The following is a 14,920-nucleotide window of genomic DNA, read 5'->3' on the forward strand; positions in this document are numbered from 1 at the left end:
TTCATGTATAAATTCTAGTCTGAACCAACTTTTATTTTCAGTCTCTCTCTCTCTCTTTTTTATTGGATTGTGGTGAAGAGTTTGATGTGCCTTCCCACTTGCTCATCCTCCATTTTTCACTTCACAGTATCCATTTTCATCCCAGCCAAACTGGAAAAACATTTGAGAGAGAGGAGAAAAGACTCCATTGATAGGATAGCCAGAAATCTGTTGAGTAATGGGGGAAAAAAGTATTTCACATCTCAAAAATATTCTAAATAACCTCTGTGAATTGTAAAAACACAGAGTAATACTGTCACTGGTAGTCTTGTTACATATTTATCAAAGACACTTCAATGAATGAACAGAACTTTATTATTTTAATAGAGACGTTGGCATCAGAAAAGGATCTTGATTCAGGTTCTCTGACATTAGGAGCATAGTGATCAATGCTGGATCGCTGATGCGAAGTTCGGTTCCACTAATCCCATTTATGAGAAGTCAGGATGTTTGAAGGAAAACAGAGCTGTCTAAAAATCAGGCAGATATTTTTAATTCATATCAATAATAATAAAATAATTTTCTGCTCATTATTCTGTCACAGAGTATGTTTCATACAAAGTTAAGCACACTCAAAAATACCACACAAGGTTTGTATGTTCATTCTTACATTCTGTTAGTTACAGATGGAGGAAAAAAAAACATTTCATGGTAGGAAAAGAAAAAATGAAACTATTTTATCATCAGACCATTTAGATAATTGAGGAATTAGTTTCAGAACCATTAGGACAATAATGAAAATCTGCTGAAAAAAATGTAAATTTAAAATTTCAAGTTCAGATTAAATCACTAAAGAGCAACCTGTTCAGCCTTTTTTTTTTTTTTTTTTTTTTTTTTGTTAAACTTGTCTTCTTCTGCAGGCCTGGCATGACATCCAGTTACAGGTAGTATGATATAAATGATGGTAAAATAAATACATGCTTATATTGTATTCCAAATAATTTTGCATGGTCCTAGTATATGCATCCTTACAGCATGTAAGAAAACTTAAGAATGTCTCCTAAACCAATATCAAAATTCTGTTTTTCTGATTTCATATAATCTTATGGATCAGATACATGTGTAAAGGAAAATATTGTCCTATGGTAGTCACATATGTGATAAAATTAATTTAATGCTTCTTATTTCCATTATGTTCTCAGACCCAGCCCTGTCCTCTGCTACACATTATTTTTTTAGGTTTACGAAAGAAGGTAAAGGAGAGAGATTTTGGAAGAGATTCCAGGAGCAGTTTCATCTTGATATAAGACATTTTTTACAATGAGAGTAATTATTCACTGGAACAATCTCCTGAGGAATGTGGTTGAGTCCTCATCAGAGTTTACCTTCATGAGCTTATGGAATGCTTTAGGCACGTTTCCTCTCACTCTAGCACCAGTGGAAAATGGAGTTAAAAGTTTTAGTTACTGTTAAATGGTAAGGTCTAGTGTGTGCAATATTGTTCTTTAATAATGTACTTTTATAATTTAGCTCAGTGTTATTTTTTATAGTGTTACTAGCATCTTTCTAGTATTTTTCTAGTACCTTTTGACCCATGGAGCCAAAACCCCACTGTATGAAACTGTAGGCTAAACTACAATCCCTGTCTGTAAAATACACAATGCAAGTAACATGTCACTGTTGTACACTGCAGTAACACTTCATTTCACACTTCATGTTCTAAATTGCAACATTGCCCTAGGCATTAAGTATACAAAGAATAAGAGAGGAAAATCAAAAGAACTTACTAAAGGTTAAAGAAAAACTCTTAAAAAGATTGAGCATATTCTATTTTAATTTTCAGTATTTCTTTCAAATATCAGAACCCACAATATTCTGAGAACCGAACATTTAGCATAGAGCATTTGGCAAATAACTCAATGACATCTGAATGGAAGGAAATAAATTGTAATGTCTTGTGTGAACACATGGTTTTTGAACCTTGTAGAAGAAGGCACAGAGCATACCCTTGGTTTTTCCATCCATGGCATATTCTTACAAAGATTTAACCTGCTGCTGGAGATCTAACTTTGTATCACTACTGGAATGCTGTGCTTCACTGCAGCCTGCCATCTTTTCTGCAAAGTGCATGTATGCACATGCCATAGCCCATCCTGTTAAACAATCATTGGCCTTTAGGACCAACAAATTCCACTGGTATTTCACAGTATTTAGATGGTTTGCACTCCTGTGAATTATTCAGTAGTTTTTCCCCATTATTTTCCATGGAAAATCAGTAAGAGTTTAGGATACTCATTATTATGCAGAATCCTGCCTTAATCCCCATCTCCAAAATGCATATAATTACTCCCTCCAAGAAGAGAGACATCTACTGAAGGCTGGCACGAGATTAGATGTTGTCACTTTTGTGTTAGAGGACAAGAACCAGTCAGTGCAATGACATAAACATGATACATTTGTTTCAAGCCTATTGCTGTTTTATTGTGAAAATTGTGTAATCTGAAGTGTGTGATAATACATAATTGTTTCAAAACCAAAATAATCTGGCTTTTGTTTTATTCTGTCTGACCTCTTAAAAACCAAACAAAACACAACTGTTTTTAATTTCAGCATGATGGGAGAGACAATGACCTTTCTCAAGCAACAACTAAGCTCCTACAACTTGATTGAGCCCTTTCAAGACAGAAAACAAAGTCTGAATTATGCCAGTCTCTTCAGACATAGAAGTGAAACAAAATCTCTTGCAAGGCAAATTTGATGAGGAATATCACTAAATCAGTGATATATGTGGGACAGTATGAAAATGCATCCTGTTGTACTGTAGGTAGAAAATTAATCATCTATTTTACAACTAAATTGCATCATTTCAATGGGATAGTAATTTCCTAATAAAATCTGCCTTTGAAATGCTGATTTCCTAGCTGCATGTTGCAGGAGGATATTTTTAAAGACTGGTTTCTTTTTCCTGTCAAACATGCCACGCGATGAACATATTACTGTGGAACTCAAGACTTACAGGTTTGTTTTCCTATTTATAGCTCTCTTAAATGCAGGACTGGTTTTGTTGTTCCCCATAACTTGTTAGGTAAAACACTGGTTGGATTTTCTTTACAGTAGAGGGCATTCCTGGTGTGGAAAAAGAAGTCATGTATCTAAATGTAAAGGATAAATCAAACTCAGCATATAAGCATCTGGTAAAATTTTCTGTTGTTCAGTAATTTGAATAGCATGTGCTACTGTAAGATTTATAATTAGGCTTGTACATAAACAGTATTGTTAATATGGTTGTAGCCCTGTAAGTAGATTGGGTGCTGAGTTTTCATCATGCTTCATAGGAACTGCTTAGGCTGCTTTAGAAAGCCCTGCCTATATTTGCAGGAAAGTACATTTTCTAATTATGCTGATAATTTCACAGTTTTTCCCTGAGAAATTTCTCAGGGATTTCATGCATTCGTGGCTGGACTTGGCTTTGTGTTTTTTTCATGTAAAGTTGCTAGCATTTCTGAGCTCAAATCTTGTCACGGTAAGATGTCTCTGCATTTGAAATGACATGAGTGCAGGAATTCATTCTTCTGACAACCTCTGTTCTGCTTTTGTCAGTGGTAAATTCCACCTCAAGGAGATGTCAAATCACAATGAAGAGAGGTTTGCCTAGGAAAAAAAAGATAATTCATGCCTTACAGAAATTAAAATTCAAACCCACAAGTGTGTGTGTATTAAAGGAAAACCTCATTAGATAAGTACAAATTAAAGCTGCTTTGGCCTTATTTTTCTAACTTTTTTTTTGAAAAAAAAAAAAAAGAAGTTGGGAAATAAATAATTTTGATGCTTTGCTACAGAATTTTAAGGGAAAAATAAACTCTTATTTTCTAGCTATAAATGGTCTTTTTTCTTTGACCAAACCACATAATCATTTTCTTTCAGATAATTTTCTTCAATCAGAGTATAACCCATTTGTATAATTTCACAAACAAATGCCTAATACTTCTTTCATGTGCCCTTACTCTCTAGCTTTGTAATTTTTAGTAGCACAGGCCTTCAGAAGCTATGCATCCTCAGTGTGTCCTGGAGGCATTAAGTTGCATCATACACTCAAATTAGATACAGTGTCTGACTGATAAATACATGGATAATCAGCCATGGAGAAGGCAGCCTTGCTAAAACAATATCCTGGACCCTTCCAGGAGCGAAGGTGGACTGGTAGCAAAGTGTGGAAGTTATGATGGCACGGGCAAACCTAGAGTAAATCAGTGCTGCAGTGTGAACTGTGTGTGGTCACGACACACAGTAATAGCAGGATACAGACCTTTGTGCTGGGAAAAAATATAATTTTTACTTAAGCTGCTAAGTATACATGATAGTGTAGGCTCTGTCATTATTTTGCATGTGTTCCCATGCTTCTGCCATAAGAGGTAGCAGAACTTGACATCCACAGGTACTCAGATAAGCCATGAACTCGTTCATGTCAGGCACTTGACCGCTCACTGCACTGTGCCGCTGACACACCAGGTACGCCTTTGCTCAGGTGGGGAGCCCGTGCCGCCGGCGCCTTGCGGCTCCTGGCTTCCCCTGGGGGGAAGCGCCGAGCGCCGCCCCTCAGCGGGGCCCAGCCGTGCCAGCCGGAGGCGCTGTGCGGAGGCGCCGGCGCGGAACGGCGGAGGCGCCGAGGGGCCGGCCCGGCCCGGCCCGGCCCGGGGCGGGCGCGGGGCGGAAGGGGCGCGGGCACGCGGCTGGGCCGGGAGCGGCGCCGCCCGGGCCTGGCCGCCAGGGGGCGCGGCGCGGAGGCGGGAGCGGCGGGAGCAGCAGGGGCGGGGGGCGGTGGCGGCGCGGCCGCGGCTGTGGCTGTCAGCGCCGCCCGAGCCGGGCTGCGAGCGGGCTCCGCGCCGCACGCACGGCTGAGCCCCCGCGCTGCCATGGAGCCGCAGGCACGCGGTGAGTCTCGTCGGGACAGAGCCCTCCGGGGCAGCGCGGGGTCCCGTCCGTGCCGCCCGGAGCTGCGCTCACCCCTCGGGGAGGGCCGAGCCGAAGCGGGGACAGCGCGAACTGGGGCGGGGGGTGCCCGGGGCGGGGACAGCCCGAGGGAGCCGCGGCCCGGGGCACGGGCGGTGAGAGGAGCGCGGTGAGCGGCTCCCCGTGAGCGCTGCCCGGCGCTCGCCGCCTGTGGCAGCCCCAGGCTCGGCCGAGGAACGCGGCGTGACCCGGCCCGGCCGGCGGGGCGTCCTCGCCCTGCGCCCCGTCCTCCATCCCGAGCCGGCATGCCCTTGGCTTTCCTTACGGCTGGGATGTTGGCGGCCGCTTTTTCCTCCTGCTGGCTTATGACGTTTCGCGGTCAGGTCTGATCAGACTGACAGCTCTGTGTTAAGTTAGTGCCGTCGAGGTTTGTTGGTTGGTTGAGGTGTTTTTGTGTGTCTTGCTCTGCTGGCCGTCCCCTTCTCCCGGTCGGGCTGCAGCCGCTGCCTCCCGGAGACAAGCGGGACGGTGCGAGCCGGACCAGCATCACCACCCCTGTCCCGGAGACAGCCGGAGGGCGGGAGCCGCCTCCAGCGTCAGAGACCCTGGGATTCGGCTTCCAGCAGAGCTCTGGATCCACCGAGAGCCGCTTAAAATCGGATCCGCTAAAATATTTCTGCAGCTTTGCAAACACGACATTCATTCATCTTAAGTGAGCATATTCTATTGCAACAGTTACGGCTTACTTAGCTGTTCACATCTCTCTCTGGATAAAGTTAATTGCCGGCCAAAGAAGGGAAGAAACTTTTCGTGCAAGTTACAAATTATGTTTGTGTCAGCCAAAGAGATTTAGCACAGACAGGTCTTGCTCACCTTTATAATCTTCCTTCTGTTTTCTAAAGAACCTCGTGGCTTTGTCACACAGGACTAAGCAGGTGGTACAAATATTTCTGCAAAATCAGAATGTTTAGTAAACATTTCATGTCATCTATAAAACATGGAGATGAAATAAGCAGGAGACATATGCTCATTGAAACTAACTGAAAAAATAGGCTTCCTAATTCCTAATAGTATAGTTAAAATCTGCCTTAAACAAATACACTTAAAAGAGGCAATGTTGGCTGCAAATGCGTTCCTTTACATAAAGGAATACAGTGGGAAATTGGAGTTCATGATGCTTGTGAATGAGAGCCTTTCTGGCAAGCATTGTGCATGTGCTGTCCCAATGGATGCATGGCTGTAGCTGCCTGCTAAAATAAATAGATCTGTGGCCAGTTCTCAGGATTTTCAGAAGTCTAAGACTACAGCATAGGACTGTTACTTAAACTAATTTTCTGAATACATCGGTATAGCTACTATGATGGGAGCTCCTGTTCATTAAACAGGACCTCCATATGATACAGAATTTGGATAATTTCTTGTTTTGTAGAGCTGATGGAAAACAGTATTGGATTCTGCTTAGCTGGATAGTGATGTATGTACACGTGAATGTTTTGCCTTCTCTGACTAGTAAGATGAGTAAACACACGTGTTCTCAGTGTGTGTTAAAATTTAGGTCAATAAATGTGTTTTGCTAATGTGTATTCAGGCCAGCAGCTCTGTTATTTCCCAAAGTCTTGAATGAATTCTTCTTCTGGATGACTATTGGCTAGTGAGAGAATGTAAAATTTTACCTGTATTCAATTCTTGAGTCACTTTTTTCTTCAGTTTCTCACCTGTGTGTTTTATTTCTACAGTCTCCCATTACTAAGAGGAAAAAAAAAAAAGAGTATTGCTTTGTTAAACAAGCAGTACAATCCAAGATTTTTGTGGTAGCTATTTGCATGCCAGCAAACCTTTGTTTTTACCCTCCCTTTCCTACTAGACTTAATTTAGTGCATGCTACTGCAGTTATGGAGACTTCCTGGTAAAAGGAATTTGACCTGTATGTGTCTAATGCTGTCAAATTCAGTTAAGTACATCTAAGCACTAGCCAGAAGTCTGAACTTTTCAATCCCAGTTATACATTTTGCTGAGAACAGTTATAGCACTTTACTAACAAAACAGTAGCAATTTCCTTGAAAGACTGCTTTACTTCCAATATCTCCTTAAACAGGAGGAGAAATGTGTATACTTTTGAATGAGTTTATTAATTGCTTCTAAAGAACTTTCAGATGGCCACAGAGAAATGAATCCTGAATGGTTTGTTCCAGTATGCTCTGCTGGGGTATTGTATTCCAACTGAAAACATAAAGAAAAAGCTATGCATTTTAAAGCATAATTGTGTTGTTTGTGCCATTTTATATTGTCCTTAAGGCAGGCTATGCCTGAGTAGAGCAATTTTATGTTCAAGAAATGCATGCAAGTATAAAAAACAGATTTCTCCACAGCAGAAAAATATTTTTTGTCAGCATTTTTATATAGCAGCATAAATTAACTTCCTGAGTCTTAATGCAGCTGTGGACAAAAGAAAAGTATTACATGTAAATGTATCAAAGTACTGGGTAGAGGTTACAGCTACATTCCATGAGTTTCTGGGTGGTTCAAGGCACAACGTAGTATCTGTCCATGCCCCGAAGACTGTGAAAATTAACTGCTCTGATACTTACTTTAAAGTAGTAGAGAGAGTTCTTGGACTGAAACAGAATTACTGTTTTACTTAAACATTTTGAATGTGTCTGGCACCATTATGTGGATGAACTAGATAAGACAGTCAATTAGACAGAGGGTAATAGTAATTAATCTTAAAATTATTTTCAAAATAAATAACCACATCTTCCATGTAAACAAATTTATATGTGCAATTTAAAAAATATTTTATATAAACTTTATCTTTAAGCCTCTAGGTGTTTTTCTCTTTGATTACTTCTTGTTCTTAATGTAAGAGCTGATTTGGGAACACACCAGCTAGGCTTGTACTAGGTGCTAAAAATTTCATAAGAGCATATTTGTTTTCCTTGCTATGGCTGCCAGTCATTTCTCAAGTGAAAAGTTTGGAAATCTGAAGAACAGTGTTTCTCTTTGAAAGGGAGGAAGATCCAAGCTATTTGCCTCTCATCATACTCATTCTACTCCAGATGCAGATTAACTGACTATCACATGTAGTCCTGCTTTCCAGTTTAAAACTGTCAATGTCTTGTAATAAAGACAGTACCGTGGATATCTTACTCTGTCTCCCATCTGAGGATCCCATGTGACTTTTTAATACTGGAGCTTTGCTCATTACACATTTCTCTTATTTTGCAATAATTCTCCATTTATTCATGCATCCAGATATAGTTGTACCCTCTTTCCCTGTCACATCCTCTCTTGATTCTTACTCTGATAAAAAGCTTTGATGTGCAGCTTTCTGCTCCCTTTTTCCCTACACAGGTAGCTCAGCCAGCTGCTTGCACTCCTGGCCTCTGAAGGGAGGCCAGACTCCCAGAGGCATGACTCTGTCCTAGCATTTTTCCTTAGAGCTATTCTTGACAGATGTTCTGCATCCCCAGTCAGTTGTTCATTGTAGCCATAATAGCTTGCAGTTGCTACACTCACCCCTGCCAGGTATTGTGGAGAGAGCTGTGGTTAGTTCAGATGTTGTATGACTCCTTCTCAAGGCCTTATCTTGTAGGCTTGCAGCACCTCGCTTCTTCCCTCTGCTGTGTGCAGCTGGCACACTCCTTTTGGGATCCTCAAGCCAGCTGCATCTGTCCTGTGTAACAGAGCAGAGAGGCAGCACCTTGGCACATGCATTTGAGTGGAGCTTGTGATCAGAGGAATATCATCAGAAGTCACAGCATTAGCCCAGTGCCCTCTCTCTGCCACAGTGGCACCTGCCTTCTATGCACCTGCCAGTCAGGTGGTCTGAAGTCTCCGTGGTGGGAGGCAGTGGTGAGGAGGACTTGTGTTACCTTGATACAGTGTTCAAGACTTGCTAAAATGGCATTGGCAGCTTGGTCAGCATTATCTTTCCTTGCTAGCTACTCATGTGGTTACTAATCCAGATAGGAATCTGGATAGAGTCAGTCTTGCAGTGGGAAGGTGGGGATAGAGAGCACATGGTGATGCTACCTTACTGCAGCAGCAGTGCTGTAGCCATCAACCAAAGCAGTGTCATGATGGAGAGGACAGCATCTTCCCTATCCTTGTGTTTGGGTCTGGTGCTTTACCAAGGAGCACTGATTGTTTTGATCTACATTGTTCACCTTTTCCCTAAGGACAGAGTACCACTACTGGTTTGGAGCTGATTTAGTGTTAACTTTTATTGGAAGTGCCTGTCCACCTGTGCATTTTGAGGCATCAGGATTCACTCCAGTTTTCCAGGGGTTTGTGCTGTCTCTGTACTGCCTTCTAGAGCTCAGCATTGCCCCACTGTGGAGGGGCAATGGAGAGAGGAGAGAGGGCTTTGCAAAGGGGCAGGGGGATATTGGAGTAATTGAATCAACCAATGATAACCTGCTTATTTCACTGCATGATGGAAGTTTCATCTGCTGTGTTAAAAAGACCACATGTAGAGGAGGTCTAGTGAAAAAGGCAGGGTTATAATTTATGATAGGATTCTTAAATATTTAATAACAGTGCACAAAGCTCAAAATAATAGCTCTTTCATGGTTTTTATACTACAAGGAGAGAAAATGCACGTGTGGAATGAGTTATTTGGTAGATCAGATTTTAAGTAAGTAAATGTCTGAAATCAAATGCAGTGCTTCTCTTATATTTTTGTACCTGTATTGTTTTCAGCTTCATTACTCTTGTCACAGGTTGAAATTCCATTTGCTGAGGCTGAGAAAATTTGGTTTCATGCTATACCTGAGAACTGAAAATAGCATACTGTGTACTGTGGGATTCAGAAATGAGATATAAAAAAGAGACCTCATCTAAAATCTAGGACCAATCTTATAAGTGTTTTTAACTTTGACAGTTTTGCAGCCATGAGGACATAAAATGTAGAACATGCTGAAACAGAGACATCTAACCCAAAATCATGTTTTAAAATTCTTGCTCTATTTTTTTCTCCTGTGTCTTATTTTCAAAAGTCTGATGGTATGAACTCTAGAAAGCAGCACAAGTATAATCTGAGTCTGCTTTGTGTACTAAAGTGCGTTAGTGGAAAGATGAGTATGCTGATGCTGTCCTGATGTGCCTCACTGACTAGTACAGTAGAGAAATGAGTGGAACTTTTGAGGTGCTTTGCTTAAGCCATGTGCTGCTTGAAGAATGTGGCACAACCTTGACTGAAGATTGCAAAGGGTTTGAAGGAATGTTGCCATATTAAAAAAATATGCATCAATTGGTAGCTTGTTTTAGTGCAATCCTGGAATTTGGATTTAGAATAAATGTACTCAACCCTTGACTCAGAAAGTGTCAGGGTAGGATTAATTCTTGCTTTCTAATTAGAAAATACCTCTTGAGGTAATAAATAACAATGAGATCGGGCAGGCTAGTTTTATCTGATTTTATTTGTATCTCATAGAAATGCACAGTTTCAATGCCAAATTTTATATATGTAGTATGCTATAGTCATGTCACTACTGTCTAAAATGGGCGTTTTGGCTGCTGCATGCTCTAAACCCATCTTGTGTGAGAAATGGTGAGAAGGGACTGACAAATATGTATTTTAGTATCATGTCACACTGACCTTCTTCAAAACCCTTCAAAACTATATAAGTGGATTTGTTTCATTCTTTAGGACATAGGTAATAATACTTAGCCGTCTTTGAGGTCCGTGGATCAAAATCATATCTATCATGATTATACTTCTGCATCCATTATGTGGTTAAGTGTTGCAGGTGAGTAATTGCAAACCACATATTTAGCAAGTGCTTATATTGTACTTTAGCAGTGAATCTCCCTTTTCTTTCTCTTGTGCTGTCTCTCAGTCCCTCTTTCACTTCATACAGAGAAATAGAATGGCAGCAGTGAGGATCTTGTTGCAAATGTTCTTATTGAAAAGTGTAAAACAAGTGCAAGAATGTGCAACAACTACAAAGTGATACTTCCTGAAGTGCCATCCTACCGTGATGATAAAGCTCTTGCAGTGTCTTCAATTTTCTCTTTCCTGCTTGGGTACATTTAACCTTTTCTGCGCTTTTAGGATTTTAAATCACCGGATAATAAAAAGGGCTCCTAAAAGGCTGCTCTTGTTAATTAATTACTTCAGTGTAAGATTTCTTGAACTATTTTATCATTTGTTACTTATTCCACCAAAATATTATTGTGCATATATTAATGGCATGTGGTTAATGGCATGATGAAGTGAAGGACCCACTATTGGATCCCCAAGCAGACAAGAAAGATTCCACTGCAAATAGTTGCATAAAATACTAGGAATTTCTGTATTCTCTTCACATTACCTGTCATTTTTTCTTATGTAAGCTGGTTGTTGAAAAATATCTCATGCTTGTAGGTAAACCCCCAGTCTTTTACAGCAACCAAATAATAATACAGCAGTAAAATTTGTAAAGACATGTTTACAGAGAAAAGGAAAAGTCATGGTTATGTGTGTGTATCCCGATAAAATAGCTTCTCTCATTTAGTCTGCTCTCCAACTAACAGGCTTCCAGATGCTTAGGAGCTATGTAGTCAGGAATCCAGTTCTTGGATTTTTTTTTTTTTTTTTTTTTTACATCATTGCATTTCTAGTCACTGAAGGAGAATCCAGGGAGCTCGGAGAACCTGGCTGGGGGGTATAAAGAACAGATGGAGGTCTAATGACTTGTGTCATTTCCAGAAATGGAAGGCAATGGTATGTCTTGAGCAGTCAGTTCCTTCTGAAGCAAGAAGGGCTGTCCAGAAGAATGCATACTTCTGGGGTTTTTTTTGTTGGTCTTCTAGGATTTGGTTTCTGTAAAGTTGTCCTGCTCTCACCACTAATGTACTCTAGCCAGCAATTATCCTTGCTGTCCACCAAGAACATAATAAAAGTACACAGAAACTAGAACACTAGTGGTGCTTTAGGCAGAGAGAGACCTAAAGCTACATTCGGAAAATACTTTTGATACTCATACAAGTGTGAAGTGCCTATAGATATGGTGTTGATTTTCCCAGTGAAAAGTGTTTGCACCAAGTGTTTATATAGCAGTAGATACTTTATATTCTTTCTCTGGTGCATGCTGGGCTGTTGCAGGCTAAAGTTTCATTTAAAAGTGATCAGAGATAGTTGTATTTAAACACATCGAGATTTTCCTTAGAGACGAGTAAAATATATGTACATTACAGAGTTAGAAGGGCAATTATGCCAGGCACAGAAGATTATCTTGTGCTCAAAGTATTTTAGGTAGATAGCAGCTATTAACTTATTATTGTGGGAGGAAGGAATCAAAGTCATAATCAGAGAGAATGATGTTTGCCATGTCATTACCTAACCAGTGCTGTGCACTATTATGTGCGTATGAAGAACTAGTTAAGCCATGTGCTCTTGCAAGAGAAAATCCTTTAGTCATGTAGTGAGATAGGTGGTTCAGAACTCTTGATAGGAAAGAAAAGATGACGGTGAAGAAGGAGCAATTACTTGAATAGCCTGACTGATTAAAAAGAAAAAAAGGCTGCAGAATAATGTCATTCAGACATTCATATAAACTGAATCACAATGCAGACTTGAAGACTTAAATAAGGTCTTTGCAGAGCTAAATAACAGATTTTATCAGGAAACTGGAAGTCAAATACTACAGGTGGAGGAAAAATGTGTTCTCTTGGTTTTAAATTGCTTCAGAAAACAGAGAAGCACAGATAATCAGCAATATAGATGAAGTCTGCAGTAAGCACAAGGAATAAAGAAGAGTATGGAATGATAATAGTTTTTACCTATTTGGGAGAGGCTCAAAGATAGGAACCAGATTTAGACCTAGATCCAGAATTAGAAGGTTTCTCAGCTGTGTCCAGTTCTGCACAGAAATATGGAGCATGGACATGTCCTGAAAAAGGAGCAGCAGTATTTTGGTCATGGTTATGTGCTGTGCATAGGAGTCAAGGACAGGGAGGGTAAGAAGAGGATACTCAACAATTAAGTTGAGTAGGGATGAAGATGTGAATGAAAGCTATTAGCAGAGATGCAAGTATTGGAGTTCTGGTTTATTTCAGAAAAGTATGTTGTGTTATGTTCCCCTTGCAACAAGTTCTCAGTAAAATATTACTACTTAAGGTAGTAGAAGAGTGAAGAGAAAACAAGGACTGTCTTGTGCTCATTTTCTAGACTTTTTTTAAGGTACTGAAGTTAAAACAGGCATTATTTCACACTGGGTGATCTGTAAAGATTCTAGATTGGAGTTTTGAATTATATTCTTGCCACTTGAGTGTGGTCAATGCAACCTCAGCAGCATGGCAACTCATGCCATGTACTTATCTAAACCCCATCCATCTCTTGCCCATTGGCTTGCCATTGCCTGTGCCCACAGCAGCTGTCATAGAAGCTCACCCTCTTTGTTCAGGGCTTATCTTCTCAGCTGATCTTCAAGGAGGAAAAAAAAAAAAATGGCAGCTCATGTGTCAGCTGCCATTTTCTGCTGGTATTTGAGGGTGAATTGGGAACCTCAAACATTGAGGCTGTATGGTGCGGCTGGATGTGCCCGTCTCTTCGTCCAGGTCCAATCAATAGCCCCTCTTCCTGAAGCATGGTCTTTGTGTCACTAGGATGGCTGCATGGGGCATGCCATCTGTTTCTACACAGATAGCCAGGGCCCTAAACCCCAGGGGCCTCCACTCAGAGGCCCACTAAACAAACACATTTCTTTGTAAGGGCATTTTACACAACACTGAGTAGGCAAAGCCACAAAGTTAACAATGCCAAAAACTCTGAAGGCCTTAACATGGAGCTTAACACAAGGAGCAGAATAGTAAGTGCTTCATTTCACACCTCAGGATGCTGGCAAAAAAGCTTGTGGGAAAAACAAGTGAAACTTGGTGGTGGACAGTCCCAGATAGGTGGTGCTGTTCTGACTGAGAAGTGTTTTGTGTGGCCTGTGTGCAGAGAATAACTGTTACACTAATTCCAAATTCCAGGTTTATCAGGGCAAACCACTGCAGCAAGACATCCTGGCTGAAAAGCAGTATATCTGCAGGAGGTGCCGTGGTACTCAAGTGAGCTGTTTGTCAATATATTTGGAGTATTTCCTTTAAAAAATAAAAAATCGTTTCACCTTGAATAGAGGGCCTGTGCAACTGAACATGGCCATTGTCTCTATTAAAATGTGTTGTTTTCAAATAATATTAATATAAATTAGCTTTGTTTTTATCGGTTTCAAATAAATTGTATTGCAGGTAGATGCATCCAAAAGTAGGTCAAGTCTATTTAGGGAAGACTAGGTGAAGTTTCCACTGTCATATGACACAACCTCCCCTCCCCACTCCCCCCCCACCCTATTAGGAAGGCAAAAGTGCCCTGGTACAAAGTAGCTAGTTTTAATTACCAAGGGATTAAAGGGTGAAGCATGTGGTGCTTAAAAAATGGGGGGCTGGGAGGGAGGAGGACACAACACACAAGACATGTAGGCTCTGAGAAGTGTTTGATATAGTGCCTCATTTTGGTGGCCATGAGCTTTTACATAATGTAACATAAAAAATTAAGAAAAACTCTGGGAAAAGGAACTGTACCTTTGTCCCAGCTTAGGGAGTGATGTCAGCTCTGGGGCCTCCAACTTAAGAAAGGCATGGAGGGCCACAGAGATAATGAGAAAGCTGGAGAACCTGTTCTAAGAAAACAGGTTGAGAGAGTTAGTGTTGTTCAGCTTGGAGAAGAAAAGGCTTTGAGGAGACCTTACAGCACCTTCCAATACGTGAAGGGGTCTACAAGAGAACTGGAGGGACTTCTTTCAAGGGTGTGTAGTGGCAGGACAAGGGGAAATGGCTTTAAATTGATAGAGTAGGTTTAGATTTAATACCATGAAGAAAATATTTACAGTGAGGGTAGTGAGACAAAAGAACAGGTTGCCCAGAGAAGTTGTGGATGCCCCATCCTTGGAAGTGCCCAAGGCCTGGTTGGATGGGGCTTTGAGCAGCCTGGTCTAATGGAAGGTGTCCCTGCTCATGGCAGGGT

At 40.9% G+C, this 14,920-nt stretch overlaps 1 protein-coding gene across 2 annotated transcripts in view; it reads left to right on the forward strand.

Moving 5' to 3' along the window:
- Positions 1–4,793: 4,793 nt before the first annotated feature.
- TPD52L1 (TPD52 like 1) overlaps positions 4,794–14,920 on the forward strand; it is a 48,958-nt gene continuing 38,831 nt past the window's right edge. For both annotated transcript variants that reach the window (XM_068184381.1, XM_068184382.1), the window contains exon 1: positions 4,794–4,911. In XM_068184381.1, the coding sequence (XP_068040482.1) occupies positions 4,893–4,911 (19 nt within the window). In that variant the 5' untranslated portion in view covers positions 4,794–4,892. The remainder of the gene's footprint in view (positions 4,912–14,920) is intronic.

This window comes from Anomalospiza imberbis, chromosome 3 (assembly GCF_031753505.1).
Source record: "Anomalospiza imberbis isolate Cuckoo-Finch-1a 21T00152 chromosome 3, ASM3175350v1, whole genome shotgun sequence".
Classification (NCBI taxonomy): domain Eukaryota; kingdom Metazoa; phylum Chordata; class Aves; order Passeriformes; family Viduidae; genus Anomalospiza; species Anomalospiza imberbis.